Source organism: Condylura cristata, unplaced genomic scaffold, assembly GCF_000260355.1.
Source record: "Condylura cristata isolate star-nosed mole 26May11 unplaced genomic scaffold, ConCri1.0 scaffold00005, whole genome shotgun sequence".
NCBI classification, from domain to species: Eukaryota; Metazoa; Chordata; class Mammalia; order Eulipotyphla; family Talpidae; genus Condylura; species Condylura cristata.
The window spans coordinates 11,051,502-11,073,133 of NW_004567106.1; the positions used below are offsets into that span (position 1 = coordinate 11,051,502).

Consider the following 21,632-nt stretch of genomic DNA (forward strand, 5'->3'; position numbering starts at 1 on the left):
CCTTCCCCGTGATTTGTGAAGCAGGCTTGGCGCTAAACCTATTCTGTTTCCACAGAGACAAAGACAGATGGGGACCCTGCATTGCAGATATCCTGAGTCCATTAGCTTGTACTGACACAGGCGACTTATGGCTCTAGCAGGCTGAAAAAGTGGCAGTTTTCTCATCTGGAAAATGAAAGGCTTGGACTGGATAATCTTCCCTCCAGCGCTAACATTCTGTGTTTCTTTGATTTTACATCAAAATGGTGTTTTCTTAATCAGCTCTCTGCTGCTTCCTTTCTGAGATCATTTTTCTTCCCGTTGCAGAAGTGGTCATGAGTTTCCAATCAGTTGTTGCATAGAGCTGCCTAATCTTTGCTGCTAATCGGCAGGCAAAACACACTCCTCCTTTCAGAACTGGAACCAGCTTCTTTTCAAGACAGTTAGGAGAGACTGACTTTGTGAACTGCTTGTTGGGGAAATTTTAGAATTAAAATGATGGATTAAATATTGGTGCTCATCTGATTGAATCATTAGCAAAAGCAGGTTGCACGCCATAGATAGCTTAAAAATTCTGCTACAAGCACAGATGCAATGTACATAGCTCATCAGAAATGTATAAGTGATTGTATACACATATATTGTGTGTGTCATTGTGAACTCATATATACATACATTAGAGGTACAGAGTTGAAACTCCCCAGCCGAGACTGCCTGTGATTCTATTTATCTCTGCCACACAAGTCCTTATCACCAAATACCTTGGCTTCTTGGTGACCAGAATCTCAAATTAGTTTCTGAGAACTTGTAACTCTTTTAGTTGAATACAGATTCCTACAAAAATTCAGATAATCCTAAACTCAGTGCACTAGTCCTTACTGTGAATTAACTTTGTATTGTTCTTCCTTTAAAGACCAGATTTGGATAAGGGGGCTTGCAAGGGTGGGTGGGAGATGAAGAGGGGAGGAAGAGAGAGCAAAATAGCCCTAAAATTCTAAATGGGATAAAAAGAAATTAAAATATGAGTCTGTGTGCATGTGTGTGTATGAGTACATGCATGTGAAAAACAGAATGTGAGTGTGTGTGTGTGTGTGTGTGTCTGGGTGGGTGGACTACAGAAAAACAAATTTAAGTTTGAAATCCAGAATTAATCAGCATTGTGCATGATGTTATAAGTGATCTTTTTAAACTAAATTATTTTTCTATTCTGAACAAGGGAATAATAGTTTATTTTAATCTTATTTATTTTTATAAATAGTAATACATGTACAAGTTAGTAAGTTTAACAGCTACCAAAGTGAAATTCAAAAACAAGTGAATCTATGTACTTGGGCCCAGTCCCATACCCATAGTTCTCCTTGGAGGGCATCACTGTAACCAGATTCTGAATATATTTTCATCACAGTACATATAATGCAAACAGTTCATTTCCCTGCTTCTATTACTCAGTAATATACTATAAAATCAGTCCATGTCAGTGTACCTAGGAGTGTTTCCTTCTTTATAATGACTGCATAGTACTCTTGGGTGTGGATGTACCCTAATTTATTTCAGCAGTCTCCTATTGATGAAGCTGAGGTGTTTCTGATGGTCAACCATTAAAAGCAGTGGTGGAGAACATTGCATCTTCTTGTGCATAGGCTTGGTTGCTAGGATCATCACTCAGAGGAAATGTCATGTTCTTTACAAATTATTCAGTGTAAATGGTGTGCAATACCGTGGTCCTTGAACGGCATTTTATACATGAAGGATTACATGTGTAGGATAAATACAGAGGAGTGCCATACACAGAGCTTTTCACTTAAACGAGACTTTTATATCAGACCATCAGACCCATTTTTAACGAGGCCCTCACCCCTGAGCACCCTTCTGATGCTCATCATCAGTGCCCCAAATCGTCCTGATATTCTAGGTTTATTGTGACCTCATCTAATCAGTAAAGAATACAACTTTTACTTCTCTTGTTCTGGGCACTACACTTTTATTAATGTAGCTTAAGATTTTATTAGCTTTTTGGCAGCTCCAATACACTCTTGGCTCACTTTGAGATTGCTGTCAACTCAAATCCCTAGGTCTTTTCTCAAATAAATTACCATTAAACCATGTTCTGCTTACCTTGTACTTGTGGAGTAGAATTTTTATAAGCTAAAAGCAAACTTTTGATTTATCCAGGTTAAAATTTATTTTGTTGTTTCAGCTCTAGAGTCTCTTCTAAGCTGTTGAGCTATCTCTGCATCTTCATTGTGCCATCAATATTTCATCTTTCTGAACTGATGCTAACACTCCATGCTCATAGTGAGCTTAATGCCACACAGCTCTAAGTATTGACACTGAATGAAGGTTTATAACGTTATCTTTGCTATAGCTTGTCATATACTTAAATCGTTGCAGACTTGGATAAAGGGGCTAGCACAGTGGATAGAAGTCAGAGGGAGAAAGGCAAGAGATGGAGGTGGAGGGAAAGAGTGACAATAACTAATGGGAAAATTATCTGAGATCTTAGTGCTAGGAATAACTATGCTTTTCCCGATCAATTAATTTGTGAATAGTTTATGGGCAGTTAATTGTGGAACATATTATTATGTTTCCCTATTTCTTTTGACTGCTAGGAAGTTCAAAGACAAATTTGCAGTGAGCTTCAAGTATACAGGACATGATTTGTATTTTACATAGCTGTCTCACCCTTGACCTATTTTATTTTCCTTTTTTTTTTCTCTTTACCCTTACTTTCCAGACCGTTTGGAAATTTGTATGTGTAAAATTTGTTAAGTTGCTTTAAGTTCCTAAAAAAATGAAGTATTGTATAAAACAATATCAGGTAAATAAAATATTGGCATGACAAATTTTTAAGAAACATTGAAAGCAATCTAAGGTTAGATTGATTAATAGCAACAACTCTAAGGAAAAAGAACTTTGATGGAATAAAATGTATAAGCTTGTAACTAACAGCTTTGGAGTCATTCAAAACAATGATAGGGTGCTAAAAGAATCCCATAAGAGTCTCATGTAAATCACTGAGTGATCACAGAAATGATAGTCTCAAACGTTTTATGTTTTAGAGAGTCAAGATGACAAAATAAATAAATCAGATAATAAAGAATAGTATACAGTGAGAACTCGAGTCCACTTAAGTACATCCATATATGCTACTAATCCAAATATTTGCAATGCAGACACATCAGCTACCATTTTATAACTTGTTAGTCATTCCCCCACCCCATGCTATAAATGTGACCAAAGTAAAACACTGTGTAAAATTCCTCATAAAACAGGGAGCAATCCTAAGTGAAGGAGTTAAACTGTTTCCTTTCTTTTCCCAGGTTATTGGTTGCCTAGTTATAAATTGAAGTCTTCTTGGGCAACCGGCCTGCACCTCTCAGTCTTATTTGGTCATGTGGAGTGTCTCCTGGTGCTGCTGGACCACAATGCTACGATCAACTGTAGACCCAATGGGAAAACCCCTCTTCACGTGGCTTGTGAAATGGCCAACTTGGATTGTGTTAAAATCCTCTGTGATCACGGAGCAAAGCTGAACAGCTACTCCTTAAGTGGACACACTGCCTTACATTTCTGTACAACTCCAAGCTCCATTCTCTGTGCCAAGCAATTGGTTTGGAGAGGTAAGCCTTTCTGGGTGGCTGATATTGTCATCGACTTATACAACCATGGTTGTGAAACTCAGTGATCTTAATTTCCCCAGGCAATAAAGTAAGATCTTTATGCATTACATCTAAATTGGGAGGATTCTAAAAATACACATATATGCATATATAATTCTATTGGCTCAAGGAGCCCTAAAAATACATATTTATATGCAAATACATATATATGTAACTATACAAATATAACCACACATTGCTATATCTAACTATAAATATACACGTAACTATATATACATGTGCATGTAAGGAGTTAGGAGTGTCCAGGTCATTCAAATGATGGTCACATTGGAATCTTACCACTGTTAATATTTTTCATTATAGGAACCTGGTGAACTTGCACAATTATTTAGCAAACATCATTTAGTAATATTCTAAGTAAGTGGGGCAAAAAAGAAAATAGTTTTGTCCTCCATGATCTTATATGCTATTAGGAGAATAAACAGTAATAAAATTAATTCATAACATGCTGTTGTAAATTGGGAAAGGACCATAATAACAGTGTGCTATGAAAGAGCATGTCAGAATGAGCTATTGTAAAATGTGTAATAACTTCTTTAAAGGTATGATGTGTGAGCCTCCCTGTGGCCTAGGGGCTGAGGCTCTATGCTACCACAGAGATGGCCTGAGTCCTGTCCCCAGCCAGCGAGCTGACCCACATGGCACAGCAGACCTCTCCTGTCTTGTCCGCTGCTCCCCTCAACAGTGAATTTCAGTAGATCCGCTTGTTCTGCTACTCTATCTGCTGCTCTGTCCTCCCACTCTCGCTCTGGTGAATCCTCTCACCCCCTGTACCTCTGGCCCCACTTCTTCTAAGAAAAAAATAAATAAAATCTTTAAAAAATAAATGTACAATATATAAGCTAAAACTCTGAGAATGAAAAAGAGCTCGCCACTAAAAAATGGTGCTGAGAAGACGAGGACCTTAGGTATAGGGAATTGTGTGAACAAAGTTACTAGAAGAGAATATATATATATATATATATATATATATACATACACATATATATATATATATATATATAATATATACATATATATATATATATATATATATATATACTGTTCAACAAAGGAAGGAAGGTCAGAATATTAAGAGAGTGGGGTGGGGCAAGAGGGACTGGGTGCCACAAGAGGTTTTGGTTTGTTAAATAACCCCAAGCTTTGCTGGTTGGAAATGGAGTCACTAATAAATTTTAAGTAAGGCAATGACATGGTTTAATGTCTACTGAAAATCATCATTCTAGAATTATGCAGAACTTGGTTTGGGGAGGCCACTGAAGAAATGTAGAGTAGCTGTTTGGTGGTATAGGCGACAAGGAACAAATTTGTACTAAGCAAACCTGGATAGTGAGTTCTCAGAATAGAAGATGTGCTTGCACTGTGTTTCAGAAGCAAAACTGATGAGATCAGAGATGGATTAGCAATGGATTAGGGTGGAGGTAAGGAAAAAGTAGTCTCAAGTTTCTTTGTCAGGTATCTGAATTTAGCAAATGGGTGGATAGTAATGTAGTTTTTAAATGAGGAAATGAGGGAAAGGCATGTATGTAGGGAAAATCATTATTACTGTTTTTTTTTTTTAAAGTTTATAGAGGTACAACTTATGCAAGTAAAATTCACTATTTTTGTGAAGCTGTCACCTCATTTATTGCAAAAAATTCCCAGACATCCTTTGTAATTGATCCTCTCACTCTACACATCCTACCCTTTCTCCCCACCAGGGATCTGTTTTCTGTTCCTATAATTTGGCCTTTTTCAGGATTTGTTATAAACAAAATTATACACCATGTAGCCTTTTGAATCTGGTTTCTGCCACTTAGCATAATGCATTTGACATTCATCCATGGGCTTGTACTCACCAGTCATTAGATCTTTATTACTAAGTAGAGGTCTTTGTAGCACAGTTTATTCACTCCCCAAAAGAGGTCTATTTGGACTTTATGTAAATTTGGGGAAATAAAAGCTGGTATAAACACTCGTATACAGATTCTTGCATGGACATATTTTCATTTCTCTTGGGTAAAGGCCTACGTGGAATGATGGGTTGAATGGTAAATTGTAAGAAACTGCCAAATTATTTCCTAAAATGGTTTACCATTCTGCATTCCCAACAACAGTATATAAGAGGTCCAGTTGTTCTCCATTCTTAGCAGAACTTCATAAAGGCGAATTTCAAGAAATTATTTTAGCCATCGAATAGGTATATAATAGTATCTCTTTATAATTTTAATATTAATTTCCCTAAAAAACAAAACCTTTTAATATATGTTCCAGTACTTATTTGCCATGCTTCTCAGTCTTTCGGCTAAGATTCAAGTGAAGTACTTACTTGCCAGCCATATGTTTGCTTTGGTGAAATGTCTATTCATATCTTTTCCTCCATTTTATCAAATGGTTTGTTATTATTGATTCGTGAGCATTCTTTATATGATGTGGACACTAGTGATTTATCGGATATGTGGCAATTATTTTAATTCATTCTTCAGCTTTTCATTTTCTTAACAGTGTTTTAAAAAGAGCAGAAGTATTTAATTTCTGTAGTTAATTTGTCAGCTTTTACATCTTACAGTTTGTGAATTTGTGTGTGTGTGTGTATGTGTGTTTTAGCTAAGAAACCTAAGTAACAAAGTTTTCTCCTATGTTTGCTTCTAAAAGTTTTATAATTTTAGGTCTTTTATTCATCTTGAATTAACTTTTGTATATAATATGAGATATAAATTGAGATTCATCTTTTTTTTTTGTAAATGGTTGTTCAATTGTTTGAACATTATTTGTTGAAAAGACCATCCTCTCACCACTAAATAATGTTGGCATCTTTGTCAAAAATCAATTGCCAGATATGTATGGGTCCAATGGTGTATGTATCTGGTTTTTTTCTAATGCTCCCTTAATTAGATTGCTGTAGTTTTGTAGTATTTCAAAAAATCTCATAAAATCCTCCTAGATCAGTTTTAAACATGAGAAGTTTCAAATCTCTTTGAGATATCAAAGTAACTAAGTCAATGATGCACTTAACACAGAAGTGTGGCTTTCAGAAAAATGCTGTGGACAAAGCAATAAATTTAGGAATCACTGGCCTATAGATTGTATTTACAGCTAAAGAAATCAAAGAAATCACCTCGAGAAAGGGAAAAGAGAACCTAGTACCAAATATTACAAAATGGTCATGATTGGATGTTAGCAAGATGGAAAGGAACCAGTGAAGGGGAATGAAATGGATTGATAAGCAGAATTGGAGAAACTGAAGGAAATGCAAGAATATTTTTGACATAGGACAGCAGCTAAGAAGGAAAAAGTTTCAAGAAAGGGGAAATGGTCAGCTTAGTAGATAGTATTCATAGTTACTAGAGAGGTTTAAGTAGATGTTCATTAGATTAAGCGATAGTTACCACTGACCAGAATGGTTCTACATGATGTATGTAGAAGCCAGACTAGAATTGTTTATGATGTGAATGGCAGGTTAGAAACCACAGATGGCACATACACAGTTGTTCAAAGAAGTTTGCCAGCAAAAGTGTACATAGGAAGAACATGATTGCTAAAAAGGACTGGGGGTGGTCACAGGAGATTATCATCTATATTTTAAGATAAAAGGAAGTGTGTGTATATTGAAGGATAATATTTATATAAAAAGAAAGAAAGGAGTTGAAACGCATAAGACTAACCGAAAGTTTCAAATCTTAGAACTGTTGAAACAGGATAAAATCTAGAGATCACCGACACATGGTCATTTTTACCAGATGGGTCAAAGTAAAAAATGGTTTTAACTGCCAGAACGATGCCAGATTTGGTGGTAGCAGATGAGAGAGTTCATACCCAATAGCTTTCCCGCTCCATGATGTATATGGGACAGTCATCAGCCAACGCAAGAGAGAGGGTGGAAATGCGATGAGGTAGAAAAGTCACAGGAAAGGTCTTCTCAACCTGTGAGCATTTTAAATATTTTTATTTTTCAGTGTTTAGAAAGTTAAAAAGCTATGTATGTATTTAATCATTAGTAGTTTTTATATGACTACCTTTTCGTGGGACTTCATCTCCAACAATTGACAGAGAGCCGTGAACCCTTTCGCCCCTCAGAGGTGTCACCCCACATACACCTTTTGCAGAGGCAGGAGGCTGCAATTCCCATCTCTTTCCTCCCTGTCAACAGGAGGAGGAAGAAGCACTGAAGTACTGAAGTAGTACTCCTTCAGATTTCTAGGTTGTTTCCCTCTGTTGACAGGGAGGAAGGACATGGGGAATTTCAGCGTCCTCCCTCTGCAAAAGGTATAGAGTGACATCTCTGAGGAGTGAAAGGGTTCGCAACTCTTTGCTGGCTGGTACCCATGAATTCACTGATAGCAACTAAGGAGGAAGAGTGCAAGTCCATTAAAAATAGACTTAGCCTTCAGCATCATGGCAACAAGGGCCAAAGCCATAAAGACAAAAATAAATAAATAAAAAGTATTCAACATCTGTGTAGCAAACAGATCATAAAATTAAAAGGCAGTCATAAAATTGAGAAAAATACTTAAGATTGTGTCAGGTTTATATCCGTAATACATAAAGATGTCTAAAAAATTAAAACAAGGAGATTAACAACTAAGTAAAAAAAAAAAAACAGGAGAGAAAACCAAAGGACCAACAACAAGATAGGCATTTCAGAAACATAAATAATCATATAAATGATAAAGTTAACACAATGATCATCTTCCTAATGATTAATAAAATGTCAACTTGAATAACAATTAGATCATTTTGGATTTTCAAAAAGAAATTTATGGGAGACTATATATTCTGTATGTATGATTATGCAGATCAGAAAATAATGTATAAATTAGCTAGATCAAATTTGGTATCAGGTATACAGTTTAACTGCAGCTAGCAACTTAAAAAACACAAATGTGTGGGTTCTACCTGGTGGTGCAAGAGGTTAAAGTACCGCTCTATGAAGCTATCAGAAGCTACTGCAGCACGAGTTCGATCCCCCTGCGCACATGGTGTGGCAGCTCTCCCAACCCGCCTTCTGCTCCCCTCAGCAGTGTACATCATTGATTTTCCTGTTCTATTCTCTACTCAGTCTCTGGTGAATCCTCTCACCCACCACACCTCTGGCCTGTACCCCAGTTCTCTAAGCATAAATAAAATAAGTCTTTAAAAAAAATACAGATGTGTTATTTTAAATTCTTACTTCTAGATAAAGATGCTTTTTTTAGTGCGGTACCTAGCAAACAAAGCAAAAACAAAACAAAACGGGAAGCAGATAAGCAGGGAAATTTTCATCCATTTTATGGATGGAGAGTAGAGAGATGAAGGGAAGAGATAGGAGGTAGATATATTTGTAGTCTGGCAACTCTAGAAGACTGAGCGTCTTTCACCCTTTCTTTTGCATTGCTGTGTCAGACTCTGAGACAGCACTTAGCACACTGAAGCATTTGAGAAAGGGTCTCTAGCTGACCTGGGAACCCTGACCCTGTTGAGGGTCCCTGAACAGGATGGGAAGCTGTTTAGGTTCACGGCTAAGAAAATGCTGCTGTTGGTCAGTGTCACCCTCTGGGGACATAACTAAGGGATGAATTTTCTCATTCTTGGATTATGTTGTATGCACTTTGAGAAGTCACATTTATCAGTTTGTAGCTGGACAGAAGGAATTAAGACAGCACACAGACAAGGAAAATAAGTCAGGCTAACGTTAAGCTCGGGACCAGAGAAGTCCATTAGAGGAAAAGCAACGCCATGGCAACTGAAAAACCAATGTAATTTCATTTGCTATTTAATGGGCTCTTTGTGGAAAAGTGCTCTTTGTGGAAAAGGCTAATTGAGGCCAAAAAATTGCATGCAATTTTCTTTTAAAGGACTCCCACCCCCCCTTTTTTTTTTTCAATGTTGCAGAGCCTGCTTTGTCCCCATGCTGGATTTTGTATGCTATTTTTCTGTTTGCTTTTATACTTAATTCTCCCCCCACCCCCATCTTCTGGCCTTTGTTTCCTTTGGTATTAGTATAATAGTGTTCATCAGTAGAGAGGCTTATTTACCTCAGTGAAAATGTCATCTCTGTGAATCTTGCATTTCCCTATGAAGAGAGGGAGTCAGGTCAGGTTTAGCTGGCTGAAAAGCAGCCTATGATTTCTACATAGTCCCTTTTGTAAGAAGAAAATGAAAGCTGCTTCCTTTGCTCTGCATGAAGCAAATCCTGACAGTGGAGGAAATTTTGTTACTACAGGAAAGCCATAAAAACTCAAATGTTTCCTAGCACAATGTTGCATAAGGGCAATGTAAAGGAAACTGTGCCTTTTTTTTTTTTTTTAAGATTTATTTATTCGTACAGAACTGGGGTACAGGCCAGAGATGCGGAGGGTGAGAGGATTCACCAGAGACAGCGGGGAGCAGAACAGGCAGACTGGCGAAGTACACTGCTGAGGGGAGCAGTGGCCGGGTCAGGAGAGGTCTGCCACGCCATGTGGATCTCCTCCAGGGCAGGCAGGGATAGAACTCATGCGGAAGTGGCTTAAGCTTCTTAGTGTAGTGCTTTAACCCGCTACGCCACCAGGGAGGGACCAAGGAGACTGTGCCTTTTAAGACACTGTGCCCTGCTACTTGGTGACACGTTACCTTCGTATTAGGAAATTCCCTATTCATAGAACATAGAAAAGCGAGACGCCGTTGGCCTTCATTTTGATCACGAAATGGCTGTGCTTGTCTTACAGACATCTCTCAAATCAGAACCTTCCATCATCCCTTCTCTTATATTACACCTTTTATTAACAGAAGTCTGACCAGTCATTGGCAAACTACTGTGGGGATTTTTGCCATCTTTGTTGTACTGTTAGCAGCACTTTTGCAATATGAATTTTGAAAGAAATTTGCTATTTTCTTCAAAATGACATTACTGTATTTAATTTTTTAAAGATTTATTTATGTATGCATATAGAACTGGGGTATAGGCCAGAGGTGCAGGGCAGTGAGAGAATTCACCAGAGACAGAGTGGGGAGCACAACAGGCTGACTGACAAAGTACACTGCTGAGGAGAGCAGTAGGCGAGACAGGAGAGGTCTGCTGCGTCATGTGGGTCATGTCCCTGACTGAGGATTGACTCATGCTGAAGCACCTGTGGCCAGCTTCATAGTGCTGTGCTTCAATCCCATTGCACCATTAGGTAGGGTCCTATATTTATTTTTAAGACGAAGTTTATATCATTATAAAAATGGACCCATCGTGATATTAAATAAGGTAAGATCGTTGTCATACGCAGAAGATAATGATAAATAATGGGTAATGAAATTCTTGACCTTCATCTGCCCAGAAACCCTCTTCTTGGATATGCAGAGAATGATTCTAAAAGTCTCCTCCTCTGGTCACTGCTTTTCTAGAAGCACAGTCGCCACTTACTCTTCTCTGAGGAAGTGAACTTGAAATGAACTTGCAGCCCATCCTTCATACCTTGTCAGGCAGCAACTACTCCAGACTGGTAAAGAATACCCCACATAAACTCACAACACACTTGGGAGACACTGCCTCAAGCAGGGCTTTATAAAATTGATGGTCTACTTAATGGTGAAAGTTTAGACGTGTCCCCTGAGTTTGCTGTTTTCTTCACATCTCTTCATGGAGATCCTTGCCAGTGCTGAGAGAAAAGAATAAGAAGTAAGGTGTATAAAGATTGGGAAGCAGGAAGCAAAGTTGCCATTATTTCACACAGTAAGTCTGTCTACATTAAAACAAAACAAGAAAATCTAAGGTTCAGTTGTTAGAATTAATAATTGAGTTCATCAGAGAGACTGCATTTGAGATCAATATACAAAAATCAATTGCATTTCTATATACCAGAAACAATTGGTGGGAAATTACAATGGAAGAAAATATGTTTAACATGGCAGAAAAAATTGAAAGGACCTAGAAAATGTGTTTGCAAGAGATGGAAGAAATGCAAGCATAGGTTAAAAGACACTGAGGAGATACTATGTTCAAGGTTTATTATGCAAAATGTAGCATCTTGATTTCTCCTTTCTCAGGGGCAACAGCTTTTACTTCTTTTACCTGATAAGTTTGATATTTTTCCCCATATTGATAAACAAATGCCATTTATTTATGCATGAAATTGAAAACTAATCCTTTAAAAAATATTTGTACAAAGGAGTCAAGAGGGTAGATGGAGAGGAAAATCAGGTTAAGAATTATATTTTGTTGTCAGAAACCTCAGCATTTAAATACTGATGGCAAAATGCGGTAGTGTGGCAGAAATTAAAGATGGAGGAGCGGAGAGGGCATGAGGATTCTGAGAAACTCAGAAAATGGCATCTAGAAACAAGTAGGACTGACTCTAATTCTATTATAGCTGGAACAAAAAAGAAAGAAACAAACAAAAGGCAAGGGAAGGATGGGAGTTTGTATGTTAGTAGCTTTAAGGAAGTTTCCTTACTTTGAAGTTTCCTAAATATGAAAGTATTTTCCACATGAAGTATAAGGTGAAGAATCTAAGAATAGAGAGAGCAGAGGATAAAGACTTAGGAAGTGAAAATGAGTGGGGTATTAAGTTAAGGGGGAGGAAGGGGCTATTGGATTGCTGAGCAGACCTGAACACCCTGCTGCATTTTTGTTTGACTTTATGGTGACACCAACCTTGTGCAAATGGCACTGTCTCTGCAGTGTGACCGTGACCACACAGTTCTCAGTGGCTTGGGTTCACTCAGGTCTACCTTTACTTAGTGAACCAAGTGTTATTGTGGGTCTGCTAATCCTAGGTGGTTTATACAGTTCTGTATTCCTAAAGCAAGGTCAGCACTGCCTGGTCATAGGAGCCCAACCCTAACTTTCAAATCAATTAAGAGCACAAAGCTGGATCACTGTGGGGAATGCCCCGGGGGGGGGGGGGGTAGGGGAGGTTGACTGATGTATAAGGAAGGACCCCACAACTCCTCAGTCTCTTTATCAGTTTGGTGTTGCCCGAAGCAACATGTTTGTTATAAAAGTTGGAAATAGTTTAAGATTTTGGCAAGAGAGTTTGGAAATGATGGAATTTGCTAACAAGCTGAATAAGGAAGGGAGAAAAAGAAGTAATATGTAATGGTACTAGGATTGTGACAGTGTGATATCCATAAAAAGGGGAGGTTCCAGGTTCCCTGCCACACCCAGTGAAGGGTGGAGCTGACAGCCAGTGGGAGTTAGAAAAGACTCTGGGAAAGGAAGAAAAAGACTTGGAGGGGGCAGGCACATGGAGCAGGGAAAGCTATGTGAAGAAGCCCTACTTCTTGGCTTTGGCCTTTCACCTGGAACTTAGGGGCCATGGAAGGAATCACTTGACTGAAACAGAGATGTGAGTGAGAGAGCCTGGGGGAGTTGACAAGAACAGCTTTTATCATACCTTGTATTTTGATTTTGCTCTTTTCTGTCCTTCTCTTTCATATGGTTTGCCACCAGAAGGTGTCTTAGATTTGTGGCAAGCTTTTGGAACCTCATTGACCTTGCTTTGGGCCAACCCTGTTTGGTTGGGCATTTACCCACAAGGGGATGGATAACTTTGGTGTTTTATTGGAAACTATCAATATTTTTATTATATTCTTTGTCTTCTCTCTATTGCACACCTACTGTACTAAACTTTTCTATTGAAGGTCTTATGCACTATAAGTGTGTTTTGTTTTGATGAGGTGAATGGCAGAACCATTTGCCTACTAACAGAATTAGTGATTTCAGGGTGCTTACCAATTTCAGATAATAACTGCATAGGTATGACTGTGGGTAGGAGTCATCAGGTTAGAGAGGAGAGAGTAACTAGAGAGAAGTGGAACTGGAACCCAAAACAAACAGGGCATTGAATGTGTGTTGTTAAAGTCACCTAGAATTTGTGTAAGGAAGCAAACATGAGTCAGAAGCCAAAATCCTCAGAAACTGATGGGGTGATAAATGTATTTACTAAGGATGGTAGTTGATATAGATGAAATAGCAGAGCCCCAAAGAAGCAGGGGTATTCTTTTAATTTTAATTTCTTTTAAGAAATTTGGTAGTTATTTGAAGCAGCAATGGGCAGTCAGATATATGCAAAAGAACACCCGGCTCTATACCGCAGGCCAGAGTTAAGCATCCCGCATCAGTTCTTTGAGCTGGGAACCAGGCAAAGCTAGCTCAGTTGCCATGGTGACCAACGCCCTGTCTCCGGGCTCATTAATCCTGTGTTCCAAACTAAGCACTTAGCGATAGCTTCTGAATAACTGCAACAAAGCTCTGCATACTGAAAAGGGCACATTCATGTTAAGCAGGGGAAAAAGGTTTTCAATTTCATTCATTAAACTTGAGTAAATAATTTAATATCTTTGTGCGTCAGTCCTTCTAGCTAATGAATAAGGATAAATGCTTAATGGAAAATCTAGCTTAATAAAGTTAACAGCATTGGCTTTATATATATAAAGGAAATTGATGTTGCTGGTATATATGCATATGAAGGGGAAAGTGGAAAGGAAAATAACATATATTAAGTATCTACGATGTGGGATGTCATGTACTTTAAAATAAAATGTCTCATTTAATCCTTGCAACAACCATGTGGGGTGAGATGCAAATTAGTCTCCTTTATAGACGAGGAATCTGAAGCTCAGAGTTAAATCAGGTCCCAGGGCACACACGTGTAGTGATGTCATTTTTTGAGTTAGTGCAGGGTCCTTGGGTTTACTCTGGGAAACGTTTCACCAGAGCTCCCCTTTCAATAGTATGTGGTGAGTTCTCAGGTGAGTTTGTCCACAAGACAGAGCCTCAGTTATGTTTATTAGGGAAAAGGACAGGAGTATTTGACATTTGCATAGGTACAAGTGGGCTGGAAGAGTTGCCCCAAAAGGGACTGGCTTACTGCTGCATGGTTGCAGGCAGGTGGCCTTAGGAGAGCAGCCTCTGCTGAGGAGGTCAGTGCAGAGAAGCCCTGGATTAGTGCTGGTAACTGGCAAGCAGGAGGCTGCTGCCCTGCAGAGGGAGAGAGTGGGTGGAAAGAAGAATCTGCATAGTCACAGTTGGGCAGAGGCCTGCAGAGACTGCACTGATACAGACATCTCTTTGGGAGGGCTCATTCCTGAGCCTACATTTGTTGATTTTGAATAGAATCTGAAAGGGACTGGAGATGCCCCAAGGAGGCTCAATCTCCATACCTTTATCTTTCACCTTTTTTAGGTCTGTGATAGACAAAGCCTACTGCTGGCTGATACCTGCTTTGACCTTAGGCTTTGTAACCTAGGCATTGGGGTCTAAGGATCCTGGTTTTATTGCTGGGTCCTTGGCTATGCTATCTCTTCTGCCCCTTGCTCCTTGTGTGAGTCAGTCTTGTGATGCCTTTCTAGTATTGCTTCCTCCCTCAGTAGAATGCGAGCAAGCCCAATTTCATCTGCATTGGGTCCTTTCATGCCATACTGAAAACTGTATACTACTTGTGGAACATTTCTCTAATTCAAAAATTAGGAGAAAACTTTGTTCTAAGGCAACCCTATTTAAAAGAGAAGTTTAAATGCTGTTATTAGAAATCCATTCACTTAAAAAAAAATCACTGCCATTAGATATTTTTCTTGACAAAAGAAATAGAAGACAGCTGGCATTAGAGGTGAGTTTAACTAAAAAATGTGAAGAATTGGCCATGTTTTTCCCCACAGAGTTGCCCCCAAGGCCATTGTTTATCTCCACTGTGCCGTTTTCTACCTTGTAAGCTTGCCATTGTGAGCAACACTCCTTACAGAGGCCTGTTTTCCTTTTCGGCGCAAAGACTTCATTTGGGTTTTCTGAAATTCCTCCAGTGGAAGTGTGGGGAAGTGATTAAAAAAGATATATTAAAAATCCATTCATTCATTTTCCTTAAAATTAAACTCTTTAATTAAAAGCAACACTTTGATCAATTTCTAATTTCTGCCTCTACCACTGTGATATAGCAAAGTTTAAAATAATAGAAACAAGGAGATGCAAGTTAAATATCCCTGTCACTAAACTTAGCTGTTAGCAATTTTTAAATCTAAATACAAATTGTTTGGGTCTCATTGGCAAGACAACACCACATCTATCTTGTTAAATTTGGGTTGCTTACTGCCTTCCCAGATGATTCCCAAGTGCTGCTGCAGAGGGGAATGTTCATTACAAACCTCCCACCCTTCAGTATGGTTGATTTCCTTTTTCAGCTGGTGGCTCTCTACTTTAAATTCTGTAAAGGGAGAATTGTGACTTGCATTCTGAGTTTTTCAGTCTGGGGTGTTAGCTTTGTTTTCTTAACTATAAGCGTTTGAAACCAGCAAGTGAAGTTAGACAAGATTGCCTCGGACTTGCACTATTTTATTATACTTTTAAAATCTGCGTTTCACTAATTTGCTTCTTACTTAGAGGAGCCTGAATTTTATTATCCCCTGAACGTTATAAATGTCATTTTGTAAAAGATACCATATTTATAAACAAATGCAAATGTTTGCTTTGAACTAATAACTTATACAAGATGATATAAACAACTGTAGGTGGAGAGTCCAAGACCCAGATTTGGAGGTAAATGGTGAAATCAAACAAAACCCTGAGGCTCTCATCTCAATTTTCCAGTAGGCAAACCAAGAAAACTCACCTGTGGTACAAGCGGAGAAAACATGACTGGAAGCTATGCAAGAAGCAAAAGCCAGATTCCTGAAGGAGTTTTTAATGAATGGGAACAGAATAGGAGTGAGCCCTCCATTTCCTAAGACAGAACATCTCTAGGGCTGTAGACCGAGGTGTCAGCCAACCCCGCCGGGTCTGCTTCCTCAGGGCAGCCCCCTCCCAACTGCCTTGGCCTTTGTTTACTGGAGACCTTGGAAGTTGGCAGCTCTCAGAAACACTCTTCCTTTACCAGAGAGCAGCGCCAACCAAAGAACCGAGGGCTGAAGGCGAAGTAAACTCGTCCTGTAAGCAAAATTGAATTAACCTGAGGGGGAAGAGGGGTGGGGTGGGGGGTGCATGGGCGGACACCGGAAAAAAAAACTGAAGAACCCCAAAGAAAGGTCGGTTTGGATTTAATAATAACAGGATATGGCATTTTTATTCAAACCTGGTACTTGACGCATACTCTAATTTAACTCGCCAGCTATCCTACGAGGTAAATACTGGTCTCCCGTTTGCAGATTAAAACACTGAGCTTTTGACAATTGGCTTAACGGTAAAACCCGGCTTGCCCTGCTGAGGGAGGGCAATGCTCAGCACCCGCTTTCTCCACTAGGTGGTGCCACTTCTCCTTTGGTGCTTGGAGTCCTACCTGTAATGTAACCGAGTCCTGGGACTGTGGGTTTGCCCGGCTCTGTGAGTCTCGTTCCAGTATAGACTAGATTGTCAGCAGTAAACCTGGCATTTGCTCAGCTCCTTCTAGAACTACCTCATTTACAATCCCTGGTGAAGAGAAAGTTTAGGTTGTATTCTATAACAAGGGATCCATACTGATTGGACCCGCGGGGCTCTAATACAGCTTGAGGTGAAAAGGCGAGCTCAAACATAGTGCTTAAAAGCGCTGGTTCTGGCATAAGACCGTCTGGATTCAAATCCTGTCGCTGTTTATTAACTATACGAGTAAGAGCAAGATTCAGTCTCTTAGACGACCAGCCATCTTTATTGAGTGGAGATTCTGATAATATTCCACGCCGACCCTAGGAAACTCAAACAAGGGCTCATGGATTTTCATGTGTGGTATGAGTTGGGATGTGCATTTTGATAATATACTACTTGCTACACCTTCTTGAGCAAAACAGGACAGATGACTCCCCAAGAGTTAAGGGAAGAGGCTGACGCACAATTCACTATCTGGCTTTAGAAACACAAACTCTCCCTTCCCCTAAGTTCTTTATTAGTCTATATCCATGAAGAATAACACTCACAGCCTGCATCATGCCAGGATGGTAGAGAGGATCCTGTGTCCTCAGATGATTAGTCACTACCTATCTTGCAGAGCTCTTACGTATGAAGATAGCATTAAAAAAGTCCGCTGGGAGTTCATGAAAAATAACACTGGCCCAGGAGAAGGAATGTTACCCTGACAATGTAGAGAAAAAATCTGAAATGGACTGTCTGCCAGTAACAGAGACCTATATTTGAAGACCTTTGCTACCTTTCAACCTAGGTGCAAGGGGACATGGCCTCTAGGAATTCTAAGCAAATTATGGGCTGAGATAAAGGCATAAATGCAAGAGGAGCTAATGGAAATATTTGGCTTTTCCACTGAGCTCAGAGGCTGTCCTAAACCTTTATGTGGCCATACCACCAGTTGGGACATAGACAACATCACATGCATATACCTCGGTAGAACAACTCTACAACTCTGGATACCATATTTTCAGCGGGTCTTGATAGGAATCCCCAGCAATGACTTACCTCCGTCCTCTCTGTAAGCCACAGTGTTGAGAGAACACGGACCTTCCTCTGGACCAAAGGTCTCCTCACTCATGGTCCAGAAGGCGTGTTGCTGCAGGGATTGGCTTCTTCTCCCTTTCTTTGCTGAGTTGTTGCCTCTGAAAGGGGAAGACCATTGCTATTTGACCAATCCTTGCTCTTTGCACCTGGTTTTGGATCCAGTGCCTATTTACTACTTGCTTCATGCCTTGAGGGGTGGGAGCCTTGTACCCATTCAGACTTTAGCCTGCTCTCTCTCCTTCATGCTCTCTTTCCATGTAGTGGGGCCATTAACTTGCACCGGAGGGCTGATTCAGGCCTCACCTCATTCTGACTTCAGAACAAATAGAATTTTGCCCCAGCTAGAGGAAGAAGTCATTAGTCACTTTCTTTAAATTCCTGCCTTTAAAAAAAAAAAATCCCATCAGCCTTCCCCAGGATTAACCTCTCTTTCAGTTGACTGAGAATAACAGCATTCATTTCCTTCAGTGAAAATACCATCCTAATCATAAGATATGGGCTGACTTCATAAACCCAACAAGATTAGTGCAACATAGTATGATAATAGTACATTTTCCAAAGACTGAGTTATTCAGTCTTATCTACGGTGACTTTGCTATATTTTAATCAATGTTTTCAGAATTTAAAAGATAAAAAATAAAATAAGGTGACTGAGCTCAGTGCCTGCATCTGGACTGTTCATGTCCAGAAAGATATCTTTTCTTTAAGCTTGAGTAAATTAAAAATAAACATAAGAATAAATAAACATAGGCTCTATTAGAGAAAGCCTGCATCCCAAGGGATGAGAAGCAATATTCTGGGGAGTTGGCAGATAAGCTTTGATATGAAAAAGATTCGCTTCAGGAGACAGAAGGAAATAGTTTGTGATATTTGCTTCCTGTTTTCAATATGTTTAAAAAATACAGGGAGCTGTTAAAAAAGAAAACTTGTTATGAAAACAGGCCAGGCGGAAGCAGTTTGATTTGAGAAGTCAAGTACTTTCTCTCCACTTTCCCTGACCTTTCTTAAGTCTGTTTCTCTTTTGCATTTTTCCATTGTGGTGCACCCCACAGTGGTGCACCCCAGGCCTACGTTGGAAGCATATTTTTTCCCATCCCAGTTCACCTTGCTGATCTTATTTAAGCCTATGTCTTCAAATATCAACAAAAGATGTTCACTACCAGATATCCAGCTCAGCCCTTTCCTCTCAACTGCAACCTCCACCCACAACTAACCTGTCTCCATTAGGTGCTGAAGAAGCATGTCAAACTTACCAGGAGGGCTAAAACTCTTTCCTGTCTTTCCTGCCTTCTTTCCTGCTCTCTATCTCAATAAATGACTATTCTCTTCTTCCGGTGGCTCAAGTCAAAGCATGGAAAGCATTTCTATTTTCTCACACCTCATATCCCACAAGACCTATTGGTACCATCAAAATATATTTCCAGTATGACCACTTGCAACTGCTTGCAGTTGGACCACACTAATGTACGCCATCTACTTCTTCCTGCTCTGCTTTAATAATTTAATGTTTCCCTTTTTGTAACCGAGTCTCCACACAACAAACCTGAGTGGTCTTTACAAAAGATAAATAAAATTATTCCTTTCCTCTCTTGCTTTCAAATTTAGAAGATAGTCTAAATAAGATATTTTCTGAGTCTAAGTTCATCTGATCCTTGCCTGCTTCATCAGTGGTCTTTCCTACTACTACCTCGCTCATTCACCTAATTGAGTTAATATTGATTGATAAAACACTGTATAGGTTTTAGGTGTACAATCTATCATCTATGCAACTATGTATACCACCGGCATCCACCACCACAAGTCAGGTCACCACCTAACACCACCAATTTACCTCCTTTACCTGTTCCACACCCCCTTCCCCTCTGGTACCACCATTCTGCTGTCAAAGTTTAAAAATGTATTTTCTGCTTTGATTTGTTTATTTCCTTTTTTATTCCACAAATGAGTGAAATCATATGGTAATTGTCTTTATCTTTCCAACTTATTTCACTTAGCATGATCCCCTCCAGCTCCATTCGTGCTGATGAAATTACAAGAGTCTGTCCATTTTTATGGCTGAATAGTATTCCATAGTATATATATATATACATATACATGCATGCATACACACACACACACATCTCACATCTTTTTTATTCATTGTCAGGCATTTCACTTGTTTCCATGTCTTGACTATTGTGAATAGTGCACCAGTGAACTCAGGAATGTATACATCTTTTTGAATTAGTGATTTTATGGTCTTCAGATGAAGACCCAGAAATGGGATTACTGGATTGTATTAGTTCTATTTTAACTTTTTGAGGGACTCTCCATATTGTTTTCCATAGTGACTGCACCAGTTTGTATTCCCTCCATCATTGCACAAGTGTTCCCTTTTCTTCACATTTCACCAACACTTCTTGTTTCTTGAATTTTTTATAATAACCTTTCTAACCTATCTATTGCTCTCTCCTTTTGTTGCTTGATTTTCTTTTTTTCTGAACACATCAAGTTTTGTGCTTCCTAAACACAGATCATTTCTAGATCATTTACCCTTTCCATTTCTTTTGCTGTGATCTTCAAATGGTTTGCTTTGTTGCTGCATAAATATTCTGCCTCCAGCTTTTACATGGAAGCTCTTCCCTTATCATTCTCCACTAGTTTACCCAACTTTTTCTTCATAACACTTTATTACTTGCCATTGTATAATATATGTGAGTAAACATCCTTTGTCTTCTTCACTAGCATGTATATGCCATGAAGTTAAAGACTTTGCCTGTCTTATTTGCTATGGTATTTCCAGAACCTCGAAAAGCAGCTGGTACATAGTAAGGACTCAACAAATATTTGTAGAATGAATGAATGAGATGGTAAGCACTAGGGTTGTCATATTATTTCACACAAAGAGAAAGTCATGTGATCAAACATTTAAAATATATTACTCTTAGATGATGGAGGATGAATTTGAATGTATACGAGTTTGTGAGAGGAATGCAAATGTACAAACCAGATAGTGGTAATAAAATAGGAAGCGATAGTGTGAAGACTTGGTGATTAATGAGAAGGAGCAGGGAAATGAGGAAGAATGAGGAACAGAAGGTGACTTTCTGATGTTCAGTTTGGTATCCTGGGACCAGAACAGTGCTATTTGTTAAATACAGCTTATATAAGCAAAAGAAGTAAGGAGAAAAAGAATTTTATTTGGGACATGCTACATTTTAGTGCTCATTGAGCCTCCAAATGAATTTGTTTACAATGCAATTGTGCATGTAGGTTTGAACTTCAGTGGTTAACTCAAGATTGGTCACGTATTTCTTAGCAGCTTTACTGCACTTTCACTTACAGACAAATCACCTATTTAAAGTGTTTAATCCAATCATTTTGAATATTTTCATAGCATTATACAACCACAACTACAATCAATTTTAAAATATATCATCACCCACCAAGTTATCACTTTCCATTTCCTTTACCCTCATTCCCCGCATCCTAACCCTAGGTAACCACTAATACACACTCTTTCCATGCATGCCTCTTATCTGACTTTCCATGTAAATAGAATAATACAACAAACGTGGTTTTCTGTAGCTGATGACTTTCATTAAGCATAATATTTTCTATGTCTTTTGAAGTGATAAAATGAAACAAAGTACTTAATT

The 21,632-nt window shown here is 38.9% G+C and overlaps 1 protein-coding gene across 1 annotated transcript in view; it reads left to right on the forward strand.

Annotated features, from left to right (window-relative positions):
* Nucleotides 1-21,632, forward strand: part of ASB4 (ankyrin repeat and SOCS box containing 4) — a 60,445-nt gene that overhangs the window by 7,463 nt on the left and 31,350 nt on the right. The window contains exon 2 of the mRNA XM_004676703.2: nt 3,300-3,599. Within this exon, the coding sequence (XP_004676760.1) occupies nt 3,300-3,599 (300 nt within the window). The remainder of the gene's footprint in view (nt 1-3,299; nt 3,600-21,632) is intronic.